The 24,220-nt window shown below is 43.5% G+C and overlaps 1 protein-coding gene across 1 annotated transcript in view; it reads right to left on the bottom strand.

The window, feature by feature from the left end:
* Positions 1-3,262: 3,262 nt before the first annotated feature.
* The window catches only part of BRSK2 (BR serine/threonine kinase 2), a 339,934-nt gene continuing 318,976 nt past the window's right edge, over positions 3,263-24,220 (bottom strand). Inside the window, 3 exon segments of the mRNA XM_086612849.1 lie at positions 3,263-3,718; positions 4,393-4,457; positions 16,677-16,724. Of these exon segments, the coding sequence (XP_086468975.1) occupies positions 3,263-3,718; positions 4,393-4,457; positions 16,677-16,724 (569 nt within the window).

Genomic DNA, 24,220 nt, shown 5'->3' with positions numbered 1-24,220 from the left:
TGTTCCTCTGGCTTACTCCAACAGGGCCCGCGAAAAGCCACTGCACCAAGGCGTGTGCCAGGGGCCTGCCCGGCACCGTGGGACGCCTTGCGGGCCGTGCCCTCGGGCACCGCCCCGCCGCCCTGCCCTCGCAGCCGCTCCTGGGCGGCACCACGGAACCTTCCAGACGGGGACAGCGCTGCCGCCGCCCGGCCCCGCTCTCTCCCATGCTCCCCATCTGCTCTGCTCCGGTGCCGCCGCCGCTGCCTGCCTCTCCCTGCCTCTGGCAACGGCTCCAACGGCGTGGGGATTCCCCCCTCCTCCTGCCCCGGGCAGGAGAGCCGCGTTTTGGGGCGGCTCCATCGGGGCCTCCGGTGGCGGCGGCGGCGGCGAGCGCGAAGGCGGGCAGGGACGGTGCGGCAGAACCCCCGTGGGCACGGGGCTGACTCCCTGACACCCGCCACGCCGGGACGCATCCGCACCCCGGACACACCTCCGAGCCCCGGAGGCGAATTGCCGCACTCTCGGGATAACCTGGGAGAAGTCGCAGATCCAGCGGGACGGTGAGCGCCCAAGAGCTGAGAGATGGGCGACAGGCCAGCAGCCACGCGATCCGACCGACCGACCACCTAAAAAACCCCCACGCAAGCCAGGGACGTACCTGATGAGCTTTTTCAAATGTGTGTGACTGAGAGTGTTTCAGGCAGGGAGGGTGGAGAAATCCTTCCTACGCTAAATCTGGAAGCAACGTGAGAAGCTCAGGTTAGAGATGAGAATGATCACAAGCAGCAACAGTGTTTGGTCCACTGATTCCTGTCCAGGTCAGATCTAGGGGCTCTGTGACTGCTCTGCAATTTGGATTCATCTTTTCCAACACATCACCATGGAAAACCAGGCCCACGGGCTGAGCTGTCCTTGCTCTTTGCCGGTACCGTGGCGTGTCTACACCGGGAAGGTGGAGCGCGCCGGGTGCAGCGCTACGGACATCAGTGCTTCGAGGCGACCGTGGTAATTCCACAGTCGGGGGGATGCTGCCTTACCTGCCGGCCTTCCTCAGCTCCGGAGGTGCAGAAAGCCATGACATGGTACTTACTGGGTCTGGCGCCAGCGAGAAGGAGTTTGTTTTCAGAGACATAAACAGGACACTCAACAGCTAGTATCTTTACTGAATGAATTTATTGGTTTTGAACTAAAGTTGCTCACAGTTATTTAACAAGGGATACATCAGATTTTTTGTCCATTTTAAACCATTAAATAATGTCAGTTTGTGTCTGTATATGTGTGTGTGCGCGTGTGTGTGTCTTCAAAGTACAAAATAGGAAGGATAACAAGAGGTATTGCTTTCATTTATTCTTATATCTTGTGTGAGTAATCCCCTTCCTGCTTGTACCACATGGGTTTTGCTGATATAGGTATTTTTAAATTATTATTATTATTTTGTATTGAAATCCCAGCCTTTTGTAGAGGTACAATGTAACAGAAGCATCAAAATCTATACACAAGGGAAGAGAAAAGAGGGAAAAGAAGGACGGGGGTGATGGGAGGGGAGCTCAGAGGAGAAGTAGAGAGAGGGCGGAGGCAGGAAAGACAACGAAAGCAAAAGAGACTAATTTACAGCAATGTCATGCAATTAAAACTGCCCCCCTCTCCTGCACCCTTGCCTCCCCCCCTCCCCAGCCATCACCCCCTGGTGTCTGACATGCACACAGCAATACGAGAGAGAAAGTTTAAGAATAGGGAAAATAAATAAATAAATAAAACAAAAACATAAAATAAATCCCTCCCATTTGGGGGAATGGGGAAAGAGGGCAAAAGTCAAAGGTCTTTGCCCCAGTTGTGTCTTTAAAAATTCTTTTTAATCTTCAAACCTATGTACAAGTAAAACTGGTCCAAGAAGGGGAAAAATGATTAAAAAAAACCAACAACGACAACAACAACAAAAAAGAACTCATCCAACATTATCATTAAAAAAAATAATAATCTTGCGATACAACATACACCCATAGGAACCCAACGAGCAGCAATCGAAGGTCATAAAAGAGCTGAACACTAATGCTAAGCCTACATTCTTAAAATCTCAGTCAAGAAGTACTTCTCACTGTGTTTTGTCTTCCACGCATAAAACCACATTTTTTTTTGTTTGTTTAACCTTTGAGCTTGGGCCAGGATAAGTTACACTTGGTCACATAACTCTTGAGGAGGAGGAAAAAAGGCGGTGATTCTTCTTTCTCAAAGTCACAAGATGAACACTTACGAGGTTTCTGTGTCTTTTTTCCCCCTCCTCCCCAAAATAAATAAGAATCAATGTTGCCTCTACACAGTTATTAAACAGAAGATATATCTAACAGCTTATTTTTTTAAATATATATATATGTATATATAAATAACCAAGACCTAAGAACTGAAACACAAAAAAAAAAGTCCCCATCCACCCAATCCCACCCTCCTCCCCTTCAAAAGAAAACAAAGCAAAACAAAAACTTTATAAAAATATCTTGCAGTAATTTTTAAAGTTTACAGTAGCTTCGTGATTAAGTCTCCCACTGCCCTGACTCCACCTTGTCTTGCTCTGATGAACTAAGTGCCAGTGATTTGCACACACACACACACAGGAAATAAAACCCAAGATAAGTCTCTTTTCTTCCTCCTCTTCATCTTCTTTTTTTTTTCTTTTTCTTTTTTTTTTTTTTTTTTAAGAAAAAAATCACCCAAGCCAACAAATGAAACTGGTAACTTAAAGAAATAATAATACTGATATCAATGCAGCACTAGCAACACAACAATTGCCTCTAAATGCAGGGTGTGGAGGAGGATCCAGCTGGTCGAAGAAGGTCCCAGCGCGGTGGCACAGTGGCAGGGAGTTGACAGGTGGGGAGGAAGGTGTCGAAGGAGGAGCAGCAGTAGCAGCAGCGGCAACTGTGCCTGGTGGCAGGAGAGACAGTCCTTGGCAGAGTCTTGTCCCTCTTCTTTGCTACCAGAAGTTGCCTTTTCCCTAAGTTTTAATGTTTTGTTTGTATGTGTTTATTTATTGAACCCCCTCTCCCTCCTAAGTTTACTCCTTTCCCCTTCCAGCAGGTCAAAAAGCAAAATGATACAGTATAAAAAAACCAATTATTTTGTATATATATGTATGTATGTATGTATATTTATATATAAATATACACACCTATATACATGTATATATAAAAAAAGTGGGCAAAAGAAAAGGAAAAGGTGGTGGGGAGAAAAAGAAGGTTAAGAAAATCCCGTGATGAAGCTCCCCAATATTGTCTTGGTTCAACGCTTAGTTTTGAGTTGCTCCTGGCTGGTTTCTGATGAGAATGCGCTCTGGATGGTGAAACACTGCGCTCCCGCTACACCCGTCTCCTTCCCCGCACCCTCCCCCTCCGGGCTGAGTCCACCTGCATGGACAGAAGTTGCCAAGGGTAAGGGTTTCACTCCAACAATTTGCAACCTCCTTTCAGCCCAGACTCTGCAATCCCGTAACTCAGCAGATCTCTCTTGTGGAGCACCAAAAAAGAAAGAGAGGGGGGAAAAAAAAGAAAAAAAAGGCGTGCATTGGGGACGTGTTTGGGGAGAAGTGGGGGAGAAACCCACTTCCTGAAGGGAGAGGGGAGGCTGGGAACCTCAAACAGGACTGGTCCTTGGACAGTCTACATCGGTTGCTTTCCGTCAACAAGTGTCCGCAGAGCACAGAAGGTGAAGCCGTGGCTGACATGTTAACTTTTCGGGATAATTCCTGGTAGCAGAGCGGAAACAAGTGGTGTCGTCAGAAACACAGAGAGAGCATGAACAGAACAAGAAACAAACAAAAGAAAACAAAAATAATAATAAAAAACCCAAAAAATCAGGAAGGAGAAAAAAAGCAAAACATTCAAAAAAAGGGAGGAAAAAAAAAACCAATCAAAAAAAACCACAACCCAAGATCTGGTGAACTGGGTTTGTCATCTGTGCTACCTTTTCTTTTCTTTCTTTTCTTTTCATTCTTTCATTCGTTTGTTTTTGTGTTTGTTTCTGAGATATATATTATATATCATATATAAATATATATATGTATATATATACAGTCATTCCTTCATACAAAATTTGTCTATAGACAGTTTTGTACTGTTGTGGCAAGGTATATACATCCTTCTAGTTTAGAGGCTAGCTTGCTAAGGAATATTCTTTCATTCTTTCTTGCTTTTTTTGTTTTTGTTTTGTTTTTTGTTTTTTGTTTTTTTTCCTAAGTTATTTAATTTTTTATGTGTTTATTTAAGGTTGGTCTTGTAGGCCGACTGATGAGACCATCTTTGCCTTGTCTTTGCCAGCAGGGTACTTATTGTCTCCTCTAGACCCATAGTCATTAGAACCGGAATCGCTCCGCTTGCTGTTTGCGCTATGCTTGGTTGGCGTGCCGGGGGGATGGCTCACCTGCCCGTTCTTCTCGTCTGAAAAAAGTTGTTTAATTACGTCAAAGAAGTTACTCAATGGGCTGCCTGGGTACACAAAACAGAGGAGACAAAAAAAGAAAGAAAGAAAGAAGAAAGAAAGAAAAAAAAAAACGAGAGGGAAAGAGAGAGAAAAAGAGGAGAGAAAGAGAGAGAACAAACAAACAAATGAACAATGGGGTTTTTAACGAGAAGAACATGATGAGGAGATCCAGAGCCACGTGCGTGGGGGTGTGGGGAGGATGAAGACAATGAGCAGGAAGAGGAAGAGTGTTTAGGATGGAACACCTACAGAAATAAAGAGGCTGGGAGCATAAAGCACCTAGGGGGAAGGTCCTAGTTTTCTCCTGAGTGTGGGAGCACTGCTGTCTCACCTAGCATCAGGACACAGTACCGTGTGGCTGAAACGGTTCAGTCTGTCACTTGGAGTCACTTGGCCACTCTGCGCCGAAACATCAGTGAATGTAATGCTGGATACAGGCAAATCCCATCTTACTGCTGCTGTTACAAACACGGACTATTTATGTGTGGTGGCCAGTTGAGGCTTTGCTTTGCAGCCGTGCTAAGCTCTTTGGCTCCACCAGGCATTAGGCTTTCTTTGCTTGTGTTTACTTTCTTTCTGAGAGTCTCCTTGCTCACTTTACAGTCACTAGGTCAGTGCTCTAAGGGAAACAGCATCTGAAACATGAGCTACATCCGACATGAGTATTGCCATCTGCATGCGTGGTTTGTGGCTTGTACTTGCAAGCTTCTAAGCACTTTCAGATCCTTCTTACAACAGGTACCTGGAAATGAAGATGCTGGATGCATTGTGGAAACAGGCTGTTATGCATCTATTTCTGGGACCTACTAGGGTCAAGAGCTACTTCCTCATTGTCCTGAATTTACATTCTCTCTACAACACAGCCTCTATGCCCCTGACGTTTGCTCCGGTGGAGTCAGGAGCCAGAGAGGAGTGTAGGGTTGTGTGCTGGCAGAACAGGTATCTCATTATGCCAGCCACTAGAGCATGTTGCAGTTATTAACATGGGTTGGGCACTGTGCATGTGAATACAATATTCCACGCCATTTGGAACTCCCGGCAGCAGGGCTGTATGCTGATAATCTAGTCTTGTGTCAGAGGATGTGCGGAAGGCCATACCTGAGGAAAGGCTCTGGGGTGCTACAGAAGGAAAGGGACCAGCTACTACTGGAAAGGTAGCCTTTTTGGGGCATTTCTAGTCCCTTTGAAGTTTCTTCATTTGGAGGATTAATCCTGAGCAGACATAGAAGGGGTCATACTAAATTCTCTGAACATGGATATTTACAGTCTTTTTTTTTCTAACATACACCATGGAGGCGATGCCTGTTCGTGATCATTGAAACTCCATGATGCTTTTCTCAATATTGGACTGTTGGCTCCGTTGTTCTAACAAATTCAAAGAATTTACATCCCACCTAAGTAATTTAATTCTCCAGCTTCCGGAAGGAAATGGGCTCCTTGTATCTGTCTTCTAATGCTGTGGTATGCTGTGAAGAGCAGAACCCTTTGTCGCTGAGATGGGAACATTCAGCCACGAGCAAAGAGGTTTCTCTGTAGCACAGATTACCATTTATCCACAGTTGGTGGGCACTGGTGGCTTGGTAACACTGTATTTCCCTTCCCTTTCATTAAAAACATAAGCAAACCAGTTACTACAGCAGGCAAGTACTTTCTGTGCACAGTAACTTTCCTGAAGAGCTTGTTGAGTGCTTTCTAGTTCTCTAATGGAAAATGCTAGATAGACATCAACTGCTCTTATACAAAGAAAGAGGAAATATATAGTATTTGTGCCTTGCAAAACTGAATGTGTTACTCTTTTTTCCCCTGCCCTGTGCTAACCAGGTAGCTGCTGCTTTCTTCTGCATGTTAACAGGCATTGAGAAAAATCAGATGGCTGGCCTATACATTGAAGGATCCCAATCTTATTTATGTAATTCATTCCATGTCTTCCTCTACTTGCTGCTTTGTGGTTAACTTACTGCTGGCCCTGGTTCTGTCTGTGCATTCGGTTACATCACTGCCAGAAGCAAATGGCTGTCAGTTTCTGGAAGGGCATCATTCACCTAAACTGACTGAAGCCTTAGAGACAGGCCCAAACAAATAGCCAGGCGAAGCACATATCTCAATTTCTGGCTAAGAAGAGAAGAGCTATCAAACACATTTGTTTCGGGGTCAGACCTCTGTGAGCTCTACTTGCTTCCTTCCACATGCATCCAAATGCTTTGGAATGGGGATATCTGTTTCGCATCTACGACTTCTATTTCACAGATTTCCCCAAGCCTCCCTAAAACTGTTTTAGGTTTGTGGGCACATACTCCGCTCAGACTCATTTCTATCTGCTCAGACTCATTTCTACTTCTTTTAAGTCGATACTCCTTTTCAATGAAAAGAAAGAAAAAAAGAAAGCAAACACTCAGCCTTGAATGCAGGAATGTGGGCAGATCTGATTCTTATGTGGCTTTGGACCCCTCATCTTCATAAGCAAATGGAATCAGCAGAGAGAATGAAAAAGAGCACTAAAAAAAATGCTGGAGAGGGAAAGACTGCTAGATTGGGAGAAAAGGGGAGGGGAATATCTCTAGTTATTCAGCTGAGCAGTTTATTCAACAAGCTTAGAGGGAAAGAAGAGGGCAGAGTAAGCAGGGCTCTGCAGGAATCGGGGATGTTTTTTGTTTTCATGTAGACAGAAACAGTAGACAAAAGTACAACTTGCAAGAACGAAGAAATAAAACATTGTAAAAATTATATTTATATATCTTGTATTTGCTGAGTCCCGATACAGAATTTTTAATCATCTTATTAAAATATGCAGCCCCTGTTTCATCCACCCTTTCTCCTCCCCATGCCCTACCGGCTTTCAAGTGCCTGGAGATTTATTGCAGCAAAAGTATTTAACAGTCTGCTTTTCTTTGCCTGTACCACTACTGGATTCCTTACAATCAGCATTTTCAGGTAAAATTTTAATGGGAGGTAAGAAATCCTTAGGGATGTTTGAAGAGCGCTACTGAAAAATAAAATAGGCCATTTCACTAACCCTTTCCTTCCTTTGCCTTTTGTAGTATCTGGACTCGTATTTAAATACTAGGTAAGAATGCTCTCCTGTCCTACAGGCAAGAAAGAACTGATCCTACACCAAGCAATACGGACAATCACTGCTTTGATGTTGTCTACATGACAGCTTGTTAGCCCACTCTTGAGCTGGTCTAGATATTGGTCTTTGGACCTGGAGATACGTAAACACGGATCAGCTATGCTGGAAGCATGACAATCGTGTGTGTTGTTGCTCCTCTTAGTTCTCAGTTCCCTTTGGTCTTATACATCCAGTAAAACAAGACTTGAAAATGCAGGTGATGATGGATTAGATTGGTTTTTCAGCAAGCTTCCACTCCTAGCATTGAGTGCAAAATGTGTGATAGGCTTTTACACCTGTAAGTCCATCTGGGGGCCTCAAAGAGGCTGCCTCTCTTATTTCAGAAAATGAGACGACATCCCATTTCCTCTGGACAGGGATGAAAGTTTGGCTCACTGATTCTTCAAAACTTCCCTGGTGTTTCACGCATCTGTAAATAAGGTCTTCTTTCCCTTGAGAGCAAATGTTCATCAACACAGAGCAAGGAAGCCGTGAAGGGTAGCAAGGGTGAGAGACTGTGAGAAGGATCAGAGGCAGGAGAGGAGGTTCAGAGCATTAGGTTTACATCTATTAGGAGGAGATGGATATGTGCATTTTTGAGTTAGACCAAGAAGCTGTATGCTGCAAGATGGGGAAGGGGAATGGGTTTGAAAACAAGCACTTAAGCTTATGAAAGGGTCACGTATTGAAGGGATGCTAGAGAAATATATTTATGGAGAAAGTACTGGTTTGTGGCACCTGTGTGTGGCACTGTCACGGCCAAATATCACGAAAGAAGTTAAAACTCTGAATGCATTTCAATACAACAGGTGCTAAAAGGAAGAAACAGGGCTGGAGACAGACACGAAAATGTAAAAGGAGGCTGGGCAGGTGGCTTGTATCAACCTCACAGTCCTCAGTATTTCATCTGCTGTTCTTAGGAAGTCTGTCCGACATTGACCTAGCTCCAGTGGTGTCACAGGTTTGAGAAGCAAAGGGCAAGTCGAGCACCCAGGTTAAGAAAGGAGAGAGAAAGTGAAGTGATTCACTCCAGGCACCAGAACTGACACCATGAAAGGATGCACTTTGCAAAGACCCTGCTCTGACCTTGCAAAAACTCCGCCTTGACTTTGCAAAGACCCTCAGAGTCCCCCATAGAAAATAACAGGAGACAGTGAACAAGCAGCTTCAGGACAAGCCTGGAGGCTTCAGTCACTGATTAGAGCCTGCTGTTTTGTAACATTTTAAGACAGTGAGATATGGACTTGGTCTTCTTTTCATTGCAGTAAATAGCAACATTCCCTTTGCCTTAACCCTGAGGCACTTCCTTCTCCTGTGAAACCATCTCTCTCAAGTCTATGTATTTTTAATGCACTAATCCTTGTGCTGAACACAAAGTTGCACAAAACAAACATGCCATCTGTGTGATTGTTGTCTGCCTTTCCTTTCTGTATAGCCTGAGAAATTTCGGGTTTCTGCATTTTTAGCTTAGGCTTTGGGAGAAAGTGAATGGGAAAAGATAGGTCTGCACTGGAAACAGAGACACTCTGTACAACTGACTTTCTGTGTTCGTTCCCTTGTTGCTTTCACAGCCTTTCTGTCTTCTACCTGCCTCTGCTACTGAGGTTTTCTTCCTATACTCATTCCTCTCTCTTCACTCCTTGTCTCTTTCATCCCTAGCTTGCTCTGTATTTCGATAGCAGCTGTGGTTTCAGTGACTCATGTAACAAAAATCCAACTCCTGTCATGTAAAGCACTGAAACACTCTCTTCATGGGTGACAATCCATTCCCTTTCAAACCCATTTTGCTACTTTGACAGAGTTCTAGCCCTCTTTGTTAAGACTAGGCTTTTTTTGCCTGTTTGCTTGGTTTCTGTTGGCAGAGTCCCTTCTGCCTTCAAAACCAGAAGACTTAAAATACAGAACCCACTCCAAAAATATCGGCAGTGAAAGGGATGACAGAAAGATGAAAGTGGCTTAGTCCTCTTTGTTTACTTGCAGTATCATGTAGGGGTCTTCCTCCAGACTGAAGAACCCCAAGCCTAGGTGTTGTACAAATACAAATCAGAGAGATGACTCAACGAGCTCACTGACTACTGACGAAGGCTACAGAAAGATTTTTTTGCTCCTTTAAAGGTTGGATGTATGAGACTTCCCTCTGGACTCGAGAAGGGTGACAGAAAGGCCATTGCAATGTCTTGCTGGAGGCCATCACACAGAACTTCCTCCTAGTCTATGAACCCATCCTAGGCCACTTGAAGTAAGATGAAGAAACTTCAGAAATCCCAAGATAGATACTTGTCTAAAAATACAGGAAGTCAAGAAAGCATTTCAAGAGACATGGATGTGGGTTTTACTGGATTTATAAATTGTCACAACAGATTGACCAGAATAAGTTTTCCCATTTATTTTTTCCCCAGTTAGTGACCTAATGGGACAGTTGTTTTCATTTCATTTCAGTTTAGGACTAGAAAATGGAGACAGACAGTCTGCAGAACAAGTCCAGTTTCTTAGCAGGACACCTGACTTGCAACTGGGAAAGGTGACTTCCAAAGGTAACAACAGAGCTTATTTTCCAGGGTCCTTAGACTCTGTCGGTAAAAATGTCAACTGAAAACACTGTTTGCAGAAACAGACTGCTGGTAGGAACTACTCAGATTATCACGCGCTGTTATCACAGGTGTCCGTGCTACCAGCAGAAGGTGAGAACTTTCAATTGCTACATTCCTGGGCAGATCTGAACAACCAACCTGACATGTAAATGTTCTTAAGCCATCCTTGTTCTTTCTCCCCTAACACATCCCATCTCCTCTGTGGGAGAGTGGCCGAATATTTGTGACTAGCCAGATGCATCCGGATGGCCATTCTGCCTCTGTCTTGCACATTTTCTCCCTCTCTCACACACACAGAGAAGCTGAGATCCAGCTCAGCCTCTCCTGTCACAGACAATATAACTGAGACCAGTAGCTCTTGGGTAATGAGTTAGAGAATGGTGAACGCAGGCAGCAAAGACCCAAATAGACGAGGCATATTTCCTTGCTGCTACCTTCTGCACAGCTAAGATATGAGTAATTAATCAGAAAACAAACACTTCCATTACTGATGAATAGCTCTGGTCAATCCAGAACCACCACATAATATTCAAAACAGGAGACATGATGACAGAGAGGAGGGAATCATACATTCATTTGGACAGCTGGTGGCACTGAAAGAGCAGGCAAGGATAGTGATGGGATGAGAGATGCCAGATTCTGTTGTGGAATCATGCTGTTCTGGCAAATTGGCTGGTAAAGGACTCAGAATTCTTTGTATCTGCCTGTCCTTTTACAAAGATCTCCCTGCACAAGTGTGTGCTGAGGGGAAGCTGCCGACCTACACTTGTAAAGCCACAGCAGATGATAATATTGTTGCTACCCATTCTCTTAGAGACTTCTGCTGCTTCATTCCAAGTTTTTGTCTATAAAAATGTCAGAAATGTATTGGCACTTATTCATGTGATCTTGTCCTTTCCTGCCAGATGGATGTTCAAGTACGATCTTACGAGTTTTAAGTTCTCTGTCCTGTTATTAAGGAGAGAAACAACCTGTGTATGCCGGTGAAATGTTGCCTCCTCATTTCTTCTGAATGAATCCCTTCAAAATATGATATAATATTCTGGGGAGGGCATCTCAAATTTAGCTTAGTACAGCAAACAAATATTCACATAGTGTATCGTGAAGCACTGCCTGCCATAAATAAAGTACTGTGATCTTAATTAAGAGAGAAAGATCTGTGTTTTCTGCATTCTGCATTATTACAGAGAAAGAGGAAAAGATCTTGTATTGGACAGTAAAAATCTAGCCATAGCTGTCCAAATAGGATCTGATACGTGCCAAATAGTTCAATAGATTTGGATTCATCTTTAGTGTCAAGATGCTACTTTTGCTGCTACCTTCTTCTACAGTGCAAAAACATGAGTCATGAATTGGAGAAGAAACGCCTCCCCAACACAACGCTAGAATGAACAGATATGACTACAGTGTGGGGGGAGTCATCCATCCATTTGGACAGCAACGGCTACTAGTAGAATGGGCAAGGATAACTGGGAAACCTGGTTTGAACTCTTCGGAAAATCTGACTTATCTTACTTTTTGTGATCCACCTATAATGAATGAATATGTGATCTTTCAGGTGGATCTTCTTCCTTTATCTCTCGTTTGGGTCACAATTCAGACAGAAGAATCAGCCATGCTCAGAAAGACCAGTAATACGTTTTGAGAATGCTAGTAAAAAAAAATATAATTCTGACTACCTTACAGTGTAAGAATGAGAAGAGCCTTTCAGCTGGGAAGGCACCGTACATTTTTTTCTGCAGGTTTCAGCATCAGTGTTTCTGCCATCAGTTATGACTTTATGAATGCAAATCATCAACCTCCTCTTTCATGAAATAGCTCCTTTGTGAGAAGCAAGATTACTCTGATTAATGCCAATATGGATCAGGATCACTCCCAAGAGCACCAAATCCAGATATTTGCTGCTGCTAGTAACACCAACAGTCTCTAAATTAGCATTCACAAAGCTACATGCTGCAATTGCAACCCAAATGTCATGTAACCAGTTTTAAACTACAAAATGTCTCCTAATTTCTCAAGTAGCTTGGGATGCTGTTGACATGGGCTGACATCTGTATGAATCAAACCATGATTGCAAGGAGCTATGAAGAGAAGCCTTTACTGCATTGCAATTGCTCTGTGTGCAGAGAGGATGATTGGCCATGAGGGACAAGGTCGGACGGCTCTGAATAGGAAGTTATGTCAAGTCTTAAACACTGGAAGCAGGAGATTTGAGTGAGATACATTGGAAAGATATGAAAGGCAAGTGGATCTTCTGTGCTTCTGCTTTGATCAGATTATTTTGGTGATAGCCACTGGTACACAGAAGGATCTGTAAAGCTTTTTGTTTAACTCTGGTGCCAGAAATCGAAGTTTCAGATTGTAAATGGCAATGCAGGACGTTTAAGAATAAACACGAGGTCTTCTGGCCAGCCTGTTGTCATAGGGTCTAAGACTTTGCAGGAACGTATGTTTGTGCAGTGCCTAACACAACAGCATGATTTGACTGGAGCTGCACTAGTTATACACACTAACCTTTTTCCTTCTCTTATCATCACCCAGTTCCATGGAAGTGCCACTGATGTAACTGAAGACTTCCCTGAGAGTCACGAGGGATGGAAAGCAACAAGCAAAGATTGCCTTACTTGGAAATAAAACTCAGCCCCAGACAGCTACAGTGGAGACTAGATAGTTTACAGGCTCTCTGGTAAGTGTTTCTCAGGTGGTAAAGTCAATAATAAGGAGGGCTTTTCAGAGCTTTCTGCCAGCAGCCAGCACCTCGGGGAAACATACTTACTAAGGACTCCAAAAAACTGGAGATGGCTGGGAATGGGAGCCATTGAAGGCCATACACCAGCTTTATTGCTAACTCCACTACCCAAAGAATTCTGAGCTCACTGTTTTAAAGGACTTAAAGCCCTCAAAGCTTGTAAAGACAGACTCTTTTCTGAACAAGAACTAGTGAAATGGCACTGTGGCTTTTGCGTGGTGTGTATCGATGGCTCCAGATCCAACATGCTCCATCTACAATAATACTTGCTTTCTAATTCTCAGCTTTGTGAATGAAGCTGGAGGGCTTCCCAGTTTGTGTATTATCCTGATTTTTTTTTTTTTTGAAGGTAAAGGCTCTGCAGAACCTATTAGAACCTCATTGTCAATTATACAATGCATTCTTCAGTGAGGTAGACATAAATACCAGATTAGATGGTAGCAAACAGTTCTCACAATCCTGCCTCAAAAGAAACAGAATCCAGCTCGTTCTTTTACAGCTGTGTTGATTTTATAAGGCTTAATGGCAATACATAAAGTGGTAAAGCTCATTTGCCACTAAACTGATGTGGCTCTATATACAGAAAAGGAATAGTTCAGCTAAGTCAGAAGGTATCACTCCTGTAGGCCATTTTCAGGTCACAGCTGCATTTTAAATGTAAAGGTTTCAATTTTTACAAGGTAAATTTAATCTTATGAACACATATGAAAGACTTCGTAGTAACCAATTTAGTCTTTCTGACAATAGAAATGCCCATTCCTCTGCTGAAATGGGTGGAAACATAAAATAAAATATTCCACCCCAATGTGCATTTCGGCTTCATTATGAGCCCAATTATTTTCTTGTATTGTGAAATATTAAGAGTTAGCAGCAGTTTTCTAGTGTGCACAGGTAGGGTTGACACAGCATCTGTTATATCATTTGGAGATTGGCAGCTTCTACGACATACCTCTGCTGTTCAACACTAACTGGTCTTTCAATGCCAATGGCTATATGCAAAATCACTTCTCAGATTGATGAGATTGATGATAACTAGAAGATGAAATAACGTTTAAAGGACTAAATAAACTTGCCTTGCTGTAATTACAACATTCAATGGTTTCTAGTGGGGTGAACGGATATTCCTCATTCCCACCAGAGCTTTCACATGGCTGAGCTTAGCTCTTCCTGCTCCAGTGTTAACTCTCTGGCGAAAGAGTACCCTCAGGTGAGGGTATGGAACAACGATGAGGTCAAAAACCCACATAGTATCATTTTTCTTACACTATTTGTTGTTACTAGATAAACAGTGTCCACTTCACAGAGGGTTCTCTGTCCTCATAGAGGCCAGTTGCCAATAATAGGCAAACTGCTGGCTTCATTCCCTTTTGCTCCCGTCTAAATTCCTGCACACGAAATAGCTTTCACTCATACAGGAAGGTGGAATTCAGCATGGTGCGGTCACCACTGATTATGCTGTGTGTGAGCACACCAAGAGGAATATAATTTAAAGGAAGCAGCTCCATTAAACCCCTCTAACCCATCCTTTCTCTTTTCTGGATATATATATGTGCTCTGTCTGTGCTGTGGCTGCCACAAAATAGTCTCCCAGTTAGCCTTCACCTTGTCCCTTGTTGGATTGATGCTGACACCTTGACAGCTGGAGGACATGCCTGAACTGGGAGTGAGCAGTAATTCTTTCTAGAGTTACTGGCTGGTTATCTGTATAGCTCAATGTGCTGGTTTGGCTGGGATACAGTTAGTTTTACCCATAGTAGCTAGCGCGGGGCTGTGTTTTGGACTTGTGCTGAAAACACTGGTGGTAATTCACGGATGTTTCAGTTACTGCTGAGCAGTGCTTACACAGAGTTAAGGCATTTTCTACTTCTCACACCACCCCACCAGCGTGGGGGTGCACAGAAGTTGGGAGGGGACACAGCTGGGACAGCTGACCCCGACTGACCAAAGGGGTATTCCATACCATATGATGTCATGCTCAGCATATAAAGCTGGGGGAAGAAGAAGGAAGGGGAGGATGTTCGGAGTTAAGGCACCTGTCCTTCCCAAGTAACTGTTATGCGTGATGGAACCTTGCTTTCCTGGAGATGGCTGAACACTGCTGATGGGAAGTGGTGAATGAATTCCTTGTTTTGCTTTGCTTGTGCACGCGGCTTTTGCTTTACCTGTTAAACTGTCTCTATCTCAACTCACGAGTTTTCTCACTTTTACTCTTCTGATTCTCTCCCTCATCCCACTGGGAGGGAGTGAGCGAGCAGCTCTGTGGTGCTTAGTTGCCGGCTGGGGTTAAACCATGACACTCAATTAACTTTCAAGCAATCAGTAGAATCAGCATTTCAATATTTTCATATTATGTGAATGCCAGATCCAGGCAAGAAACTAAGGCTTGAGGGAGAAGAGGGATTTGCTCTCTGATGCCTTCAAGAAGAAGGTGGACATCTGCCTACAAGTTAAATGAGTCTTCATGAGGAGATCAGAAATTATATAACCCAGAAAACTCAAATAAGAAACTAAACAAGCTCCTTTCAGAGCCAAGGAAAAACTCCCACCAGCAAAGCTGCAACTTAAGGGAAAAAGATCACCTGAAATACAGAAAATGGGCCAAATTCTGCCTCAGTCACACACACATATACACCTATTATTATCTCCACCATGACAATCTTCCTCTGCTGTTACAGACTCCCCAGCAACTCCAGAACAACTTTCCTCAGTTTACAAAGAGATGACACAGGAGTCACAGGTCCAGCTGGAGAGCCGTACTAGCTCAGTGATCACTTCCTCAACAGCTTGTGTTCCCTTTCACAGAGATATCTGAACTCAACCTAGGTACCAGAATGGAAATCTAAAGAGAAAAGAGTTCTCTTGTACAGAGAGGTTCTGTACAAGATATAAGTAATAAGACAACATCTTCTCTTACAGTATCTGAGTATTTCCACTACTGTATTTAGAAGAGTCAGCAGGGGCACAGGTAATGAAAGAAAGAATATAGTCCATGTGTGCATAGAGGGGAAGAAAGGCAAGGGACAAGTTAACCAAAATTTATGGAATCTCAAGAAAGTTTAGCTGCAAGTTTTGCAGGAAACTTTTTTTTTTTTTTCCTTATTTCTAGCAAAATTCTGAATCTCCAGTAGGTTCACTACTCCTCCATCTAGAGACACAAAATCCTTCCCCAAGACCAGACTGGAACTATGACAATTACACTAGCTAAGTGTCTGATAGATAACATGCAGTGCGTCTTATGGAAGATTTAAAAGGGTCCTACCCCAAGGATACCTAGGGAAGAAGGGAGTGGATGCAAAAGGGAATTAAATAACATAGCAATCCTGTCTCAATAAATAGCAGGGAACCAAGGGAAACAGCAGCTAGCAGGGCAGCATTCAGCCTCACTGCAGAAAAGGGACTGAAGAATCATGAATCAAATGCAGCAAGTAAACAAATGAGGAAAAAAAAAAGGAAAGAAAAAGAAAATCATTGGCCTGGGTTACAGTGAGGGAGGGAATCTCAAGTGCAACACCACACACTTGTGCTATGAAGGGGAAAGCTGTGGTGGAGCCTGTGCATCTGTGCATGGATGGGGAAGAACAGAATAAGGGGTATATGCTTGTGTCCACCAGGTAAGTGAAAGACATAGTGGGCTGTTACGGGGGGGGCAGTCTTGAAAAGAGTGGGAGAGCAGGGATAGGGAAGGGGAACAGGTGGAAGGGACAGGACAGCGTGTTATTGTTTGCTCAGCAGGGGCTGGGGAAGGAGAAAAGGCAGAAGGGAAGGAAGTTCTTACCACATTTGGAAAGTCTGCCAGTCATCAACTCCATACAGTTAGTGGTGTCTGGATCACAGAACGGAAAGAGGAGGGAGGGAGGGAAAAACATAAAAAAGGTTTCCATACCTCTGTGCATAAAGTAGTAACTTAGCACGTATTACCTGAAGCAGGAAACATATACACATCTTGGTCTTTACACAACCCAGGCCAAATTCTGCCACCCACTGTATGCCAGTGCAAACCTGGCCCTGTGACTGAGTGGATGCTGCTTCAGTCCCACTGCTTCCACTCACCTCTTTATCATAGCTATAGGTATTAATACAATGTGGGAAATATTCTGTCACCACTTTAGCAAACTAAAAGCCTTGCATACATTGTTTCACCTAGCCAGCTTTGGCAAGTTAGGCTGCAACAGCCAGGAAATGCCCAGCAAGCTGATCCACGTACATCAACAACCTGGAGAGAGGGAGGAAATGCAGCACTGTGCTATTGGACGTGGAATGAGAAGGGTACTTACACAGCTCGAAAACATCTCTTAGACCCCAAAGGATAATGTCCAAGTCCTCAACGTAACTCTGCCTCTCTCATTATGTGTAGGTCTCTTACTCCTCTTGCTTTCAATGCCACTAATCACAGGTGACAGAATTACTTCTGGAAAGGGTGGCAGAATCTGGCCCTAAGACATTACTGTCCACTTTGTGTATAGCTCCCACTGCCACAGCCTCTGAGTGCTTCTTACTCAGGTGTGACAAGCAGAAGGAGCTCTACATGTCAGCTTTAAAGCAGAAAGGACCAGCTCTGCTGGACACTTCCATATGGAACCTGCGGGCAAGCCAGATCTGCTGTCAGCCAGGACTCCCTTGCATTTGGGATCTAAATCATTGTGTCCATGAGTGCTGGGCAATGTGCAGCACCCACTCGCTGCTGAGCAAGTGGCTAACAGTTAAAGCACTCGGTTCAGTCTCAGATCTCCTCTTGCCTGGCCTCTTGATGAACGCTCGGGTATTCAAGAACTAGGCTTCTTGGAAACGTGCACACATATGCTGAAAATCCCTAACTGTTAGGAAGCTCTAACTACTCCCTATCTGCTGAAAAGTTTGCAGGAGAGAGGGAAAGGTAATTTCTCAGTGTTCCTCCTCTTAAATATCAAGAAAAGTAATTTCAAAAAAGAGGGAAGGGGTGCTGGATATGCTTGGTTAAGCTGAACCCACGCTAGAAGAGCATGGATATGTACATTTTCTGATGCAGCCAGGCCTATGCTGCACGGATCATCTGGGAAAGCATGGAGTAGAGAGGCAGGTACTCGGTCCGGTGACACTGATCTAAGCAGCAGTTATATGCTCTCCATTCCCAAGGTGAGAGGTGGGCTGGCAGAGGTCAATGGGAGATGATACCCATGGAAGGTCTCTCAGAAAGGCACAAGATTGAGAGAAAGGGAAAGGGGAAAAAGGATGGCGAAGGAGAAGAGAGGATTCAAGAACTGGAACAAGGTATCAGAGGTGTCAGAGAGGCCAGGAGTCTACCTGCGTTTTAAATTCTTTGGCTCATCTGACTGAGAGAAGGCAGATTAAGCTCCCAAAATACATTTCTCCCTCACGATGCCTAACAGTTTGAAGAAGTGCCTACAGCTGCTGATTAAGCCAATGACCAGAAGTCAGAGTCATGAGTTTTTATCATTTTTTTCTTTAATAACTTAGAGAAGTTTGTTGTCTCATGCCTTTTAGTGGTTCCTGTCCACTGAGTCAACGACAGCCTGTTTTAATCCAGTGTAATACAGATCTATAGTGGTAGAGCTTAGAGTATTCACTCAGTTGTTAGCAGAACTTAGGCTTTGAAAAAACATGTCAGAGCAAGAAAAGTCAAATGCGACCGAAAGATTGTTTCTGACTCCCACCTCCAACACCTGGAATTTTCCCCTCAAGTGTATCCAGACTGACTGGCCACACAGTAACTAGCAGTCTGGAAAGAAAAAAGGTAGTATTTTGATGATGTCAGAGTAGGTAAACATCGTGGCTGGTTTACCAAGATTCTCCTGAAATGGGTATTTCTGTTTCCTTGTTAATTTTAACAAATTAAAAATAATCATGTTAAGTTAATACTTCAGAACGCTGTCTTTTTCTAAGTCACTTGCAGTCAACAGAGCTCTTTTTAGTATTTCATTCAAAGCTAATTGTGTAACAGTTCTACATACATTAATAGTGAGATTAGAACACAAACTGACAGATCTACAACAGGAAAAAAGGATGGTAACACAGGCTAACATAGGTAACATGGAAAAGAAGCACTAATAAAACATCTAAATTGTTTTTCTTAAAACTTTTAGGCACGACTATAATTTGTATTCTCTATACTGCCGTGACCTGTCTCAGGAACTGCACAGGAATTCATTTTTATTTTAAAAGTCTTTCCAAGGTATCAGGAAAGGTTGTTTTTCCCCTGTTCCTAAGGCATAGCAAATATGAGCACGCCAGAAACAGTAACTCATACTACATCTCTTGAAAGACTAACAGAGTTAATATTTGCCTTCAGCTTCTCTGTTAGAATAATTGCTTTAATACTTCTTTCATTTCCATCATATTGCAACACCTGCTCTAGTAAATACTCTATATGATAAATATTTCGTAATTTTCAAGTACAATGTTCATTCTCATTAGAAAGTCTTAGATTCTTGGCAGTCAGCTTCTGCTCATGGATAATAATCCATAACCCAGTGACTCACGTGGCATCCAGGTGTTATGTGAGGTGAATAGAGCCAAGGTCCAAAGGCCTTTAGCTGTCTGAGAAGCATTGATGGGTCATGTAACTGCTTTTTTAATGTGTATTGTTTAATTTTTTAATTAAAGTGTAACAGCAGTGTCAGATCTCAATCCTTCTGATGATAAGGCAATTCCTTTATTCATAGAGACTGCTGGCAGTTGCTCATACTTTGGATTTGACCAAGACTCTTTCACAAATGACACCCAGTTCAGTTCATTAACAGACGGCAAAGGCTTTGGCTAAAACAAGACATTCCTTCAAAAGGCCAAACAAGCTGTGAATCCATTAAAAAATGCTAGTGTTCTGCTGAATTGTCTTTCCTGATTTTATTTTTTCTTCAATTTCTGTGTTTCTATCCTACATAAATTTCACAGTCAAGCTGCCTGGTTTGTGATGCTTCTGATATCTCTGAGACTGAGACTTGTCCCAGCCCAGGAAATCTCACCCAAACAATGCTCCTCTGAGATCTGCAAAGCCAGGGCTAGATCCCAGAAAGCACTGAGCAACTCCTGCCAGATGCTCAAAGTCCCCAGTAAACATTTCCATTAAGGGAGATGATGTCAAGGGAGCCACCAGTTCCTCCAGTCCAAGGCAGTTATAATTTAGACTGGAATTCCCCAGTGTTTGGGTGCTTATTTGAAATGCAGTGTTCTCCTATCACAACTCTGGAGAGCTTGGATTTCTACACATGCTTTATTTCAGGACTACTCAGTTAATTTCAGTGAGGTCTGTTCAGTAATAACATGTCGCAGCTGGAAGGCTTCAGGCGGCTCCAAGCAGACCAATGTTCTAATGCAAAGGCTTTAGGCTCTACTCTAAGGAAGGCCCACACTCCTCCAAGGCTCAGGAAGAAATGCCTCCCTTAGGAGTAAACGCCCTGCCTTAAATAGTCAGGAGTCACATGGTTTGCTAGATGGGTCAAGGCTATTGGTCACTTGACCATCCATCTCCCAGAGTGATTGGCTGAATGCTACAGCACCTGTTTCAGGGCAACTTTCCCAGTGTAACGAGCCACAGGTGTTTCTTAGTTAGCCTGCATAGGGAAAGAACTTTCACAGGATGCTGCAGCAGCCAAAAGGTTTCTCCACAATAACACTAAAGCTGTTTAGCAAAAAACCAGTGCTCTGCGAATCCTATCAGGCATTACATGGCACCTTTTGTAGGTGGGAACCATGACAGCAAGGTGAAGTAATTGATAGGACAAGGGGCAATGTCTTTAAACTGAAAGAGGGGAGATTCAGACTAGATATAAGGAAGACATTTTTCACAATGAGGGTGGTGGAACACTGGAACAGGTTGCCCAGAGGAGTTGTGGGTATCCCATCCCTGGAAGTGTTCAAGGCCAGGTTGGATGAGGCTTTGGGCAACCTGGTCTAGTGGAAGGTATCCCTGCCCAAGGCAGGGGGGTTGGAACTAGATGATCTTTGAGGTCCCTTCCAACCCAAACCATTCTATGATTCTAGGATTGCCCCAGACACTACAAGAGCGGTAAGACATAAAGGATCACACAAGAATGCAGGAAACAAGATAAACCTGAGACCTGGATGAGCTCTGGATAAAACTGACTTGCAGTCTAACTCCAAACTGGCATTTGCATAGCCCTGTTCTCAATCTGCAGCTGGAAGTTTACCGTGCAAAGCACTTCATTTGCTCCTTACTCCCTTTTCTGCCTTGATGATAAAATCCTTTGCACATTTGGAAACCATAAGTTTCTTACTAATTTTTGTAGCAACTTTTCTGACCTACAGCTTTTGTGAGCCATAAAGATTAACACGGAGAATTCATAGATCAATACTCTAGCAAAGTTTTCTGAGTCACATGAACATGTTTTGCTTTTTGAGATGTACACCAGCACAACAAGAGAGCTTGGGTGGATACACAGAAGATACACACAATGAGCAAGAATTTGCCCTGCCCTGTTTTGAAGCTGGATGTGGTCTCTAAACACTTGTTTATGCTGATTGAAAGGCATTTCCGGCAGTAACACTGAGATCTCTGAACTTTGAGATACCAACGGTCAAAATCTGACATGAAGCTAATAAACATAATAAAGAAATGGAAAATCTATTACAAAGAAGTTATAAAGGCTATTTAATATCACTGGTTGCCCAGAAGATGGGAAAATGGGAAAAAATAAGAATATGCAGCACCCCACACTTAGAAACGAAGCCCAAAGAGGCAAGCAGATATTAGGGAAATGAAAATTGATACCCTGTAAATGATCACAGATGGCTTTTGCATTTCCCTATCCACCAGCTGTTTCTATTACTCTTTTGTGCAAAGGCACCGGAGGAAAACCAATTATGATTTAATGGAAAGAGTACTGGGCTGAAACCAAGGCACAAATCTAAGATATTTTCTTCCATGGAGAGAGATCCTTTTATCCCACCAAAGGGCAGTCCTGCCCAGGGATTACCTAAGTAGAGATTCTGAGTATACGGCTCCTGGACAGAGCCATACATGGATGAGAGACGAGGCCAGATGCTCTAATAAACAGAGATACTCACTCTTGATCCAAAAGGGACTGTCCTTTCATGGCCTCGCTGGGCTTAATGGACTTTGTGATATCAGCAACAAGAACACATGGATAGCTATTCTGGTTCAGGCAAAACACCAAAACCATCCAGGGCTCTGTCTCCATCAGCAGCCACACATAGATATGCAGGAGTGCAACAGCAGGCCAAGCGCATAGAACACTTCCTCCTAACACTACCTCACTCTCTCACCACTTTCAGGTCAGAGATTTCCTGAGTCTGCTGCGGTTTCTCTGTTTAGCAATCCTTACGAAGATTCCTCTTCCTGTGAGTAAGAAGTACTCAGGGGAAGATGAGCATCTGCAAGCTCCTCACATTCACAACCTGCTTCAACAAGGAGTTCCACAGGTCTTACATCATATGAAGACACACCTTCCAGTATGTTTTTGGTATATGGCTTCCACTAGTTTCATATGACAGTCTCTAGTTCTTTAATTGGGAAAAAAAAATGAAAAATGAATCCTTAGCTACTTGTTCTATGCCAGTCATGAGTCTGAAGACCTGGTATTGTCTCAGCAGTTATACTACAGAGGATTTAATGTCCTGAAACATTATGGTAGAAGGCTGATATGTTGCTCTAAATTTGGCCAACTGCATAGTGGATTTTAGAAGTATTACATTAGCTTTTGGGATAGATTTCATTTATTTACACACTTATTCAGGTAAGGGAGGGAAGCTATTTTCCCGCTTCAGAGTATGTCAGAAGAAATAAGCACAGCCAGTCTTAGGAAGGAAAAATGGAAGTGAATGGAGGGATATCAAGGGGGAAAGGAGATTATAAGGTGTTCAGGTGTGACACAGAAACACATCTGTCTGTATCAGGTACATACCAGGCTCACACACACACACACGCACACAGATGCATGGGCAACACGACATCTACAACACTGTTGTGAGCTGGAGGAAATGAGAAAGAGGAAAGGGCGTTCTGAAACCCAGGCAAGCCGGCTTAGTGGGCTGGCATGGTGCGTAACGGATCAAAGAGGGGCGGGAGAGAGAACGACTATCAGTGCCATATGCTTATGAGGTCTTGCTGTTCTGCTTTATACTGTCTTCATTGAATCTTCCCCTTCTGCAGGTCTCGCTTTACATACATGCACCTTTCACAGATGGTTTTCATCATCCCACCTGTAATGGCATCTGAACTAAAAGGCAGGGGAGACAACTGCACAGAGGATATGTCTGTGCGCAATGAGCTAGGAATATCTCCAGTGCTGGGCCAACATTGCTGGTCAGAGGCAGCAGTAGCCTCAGAGCCATGGAGGAGGAGAATCAAAGTGAACGTGAGCTTGTTCTGTTGCAGCAGTGGACTGCCTACAGAGCATCCTCAAACCATAAACCTGAATTGGAGTCCAACCACCACAATTCCTGTGAGGGAGGTTTTCAGGGCTGGGAATATGGGAGAAGAAGAGAAACAGAAGAATTTGCCTTGTTTCTAGGAAGAAATGCTGAGTAATTCCATGGCAATTTGTAGGAAGCTCTTGCACTCATCTTTCTAACCACAGCCACCCAGCTAAGCAAGGTGCCGAATGTGAACTCTTGCAGTCCCTTTATCCTTTTATTTCCCCTTTCTCTCTCACTGGCTGGGGATATGAACCACAGGGCCTCCCTACTTTGATGCACAGGTTGTCTCTTCTTGGTAGCAATCATTACCCCCCCCCCTCATTTTCTCTTTTCCTTATACTCTGCTCCAACCCAAATTTTTCAGGTTGAATTACTTCTTCTTTTTCAAAAGACCTGCATATTCTTGATCAGGTCAGATGATATGATACAGGATAGTTTGGCACTTTGTCTCTCTGTCTTGCCTGGAAAACTCCCTGGCTGAGGGAATTCTCATTTTTAAGTTTCAAGAGACCATTCGTTTTGCTTTTGCTCCATGTGGAGTTAGCCATTCCACTCTGGCGTTAAAGATCAGGCTGGGTTTCCCCTGCTAGAACGACATGCTCTCGTGTAGCTTTAGGCAGTAGAAAGAGATTCTGTGTCTGTAATATGGTTTCTCCATTCCAGAACCAGAGCAAAACTGTAAGTCAGATACATTTCTCACAGCACAGTTTGCCCTAAACATCTCCCTGAACCTTAGTCAGTTTTTATCCCTGCTACAATATGACTTTCTTAGCGAGATACTCTGCTTCATACGAAAGCGTGCAACAGGGTCCAAGTATTTCCAGCGAGCCTCAGTAGCTAGCACATTAGGCTGAAGAAGTTGAGAGAGATCACCATTTACTTTTTTAACAGTTTTTCCTCACTTTTACCCTTTGAAAGTAAGGGTAC

This window comes from Tauraco erythrolophus, chromosome 6 (assembly GCF_009769465.1).
Source record: "Tauraco erythrolophus isolate bTauEry1 chromosome 6, bTauEry1.pri, whole genome shotgun sequence".
NCBI lineage: Eukaryota > Metazoa > Chordata > Aves > Musophagiformes > Musophagidae > Tauraco > Tauraco erythrolophus.
This window is presented reverse-complemented; position numbering and strand designations above follow the sequence as displayed.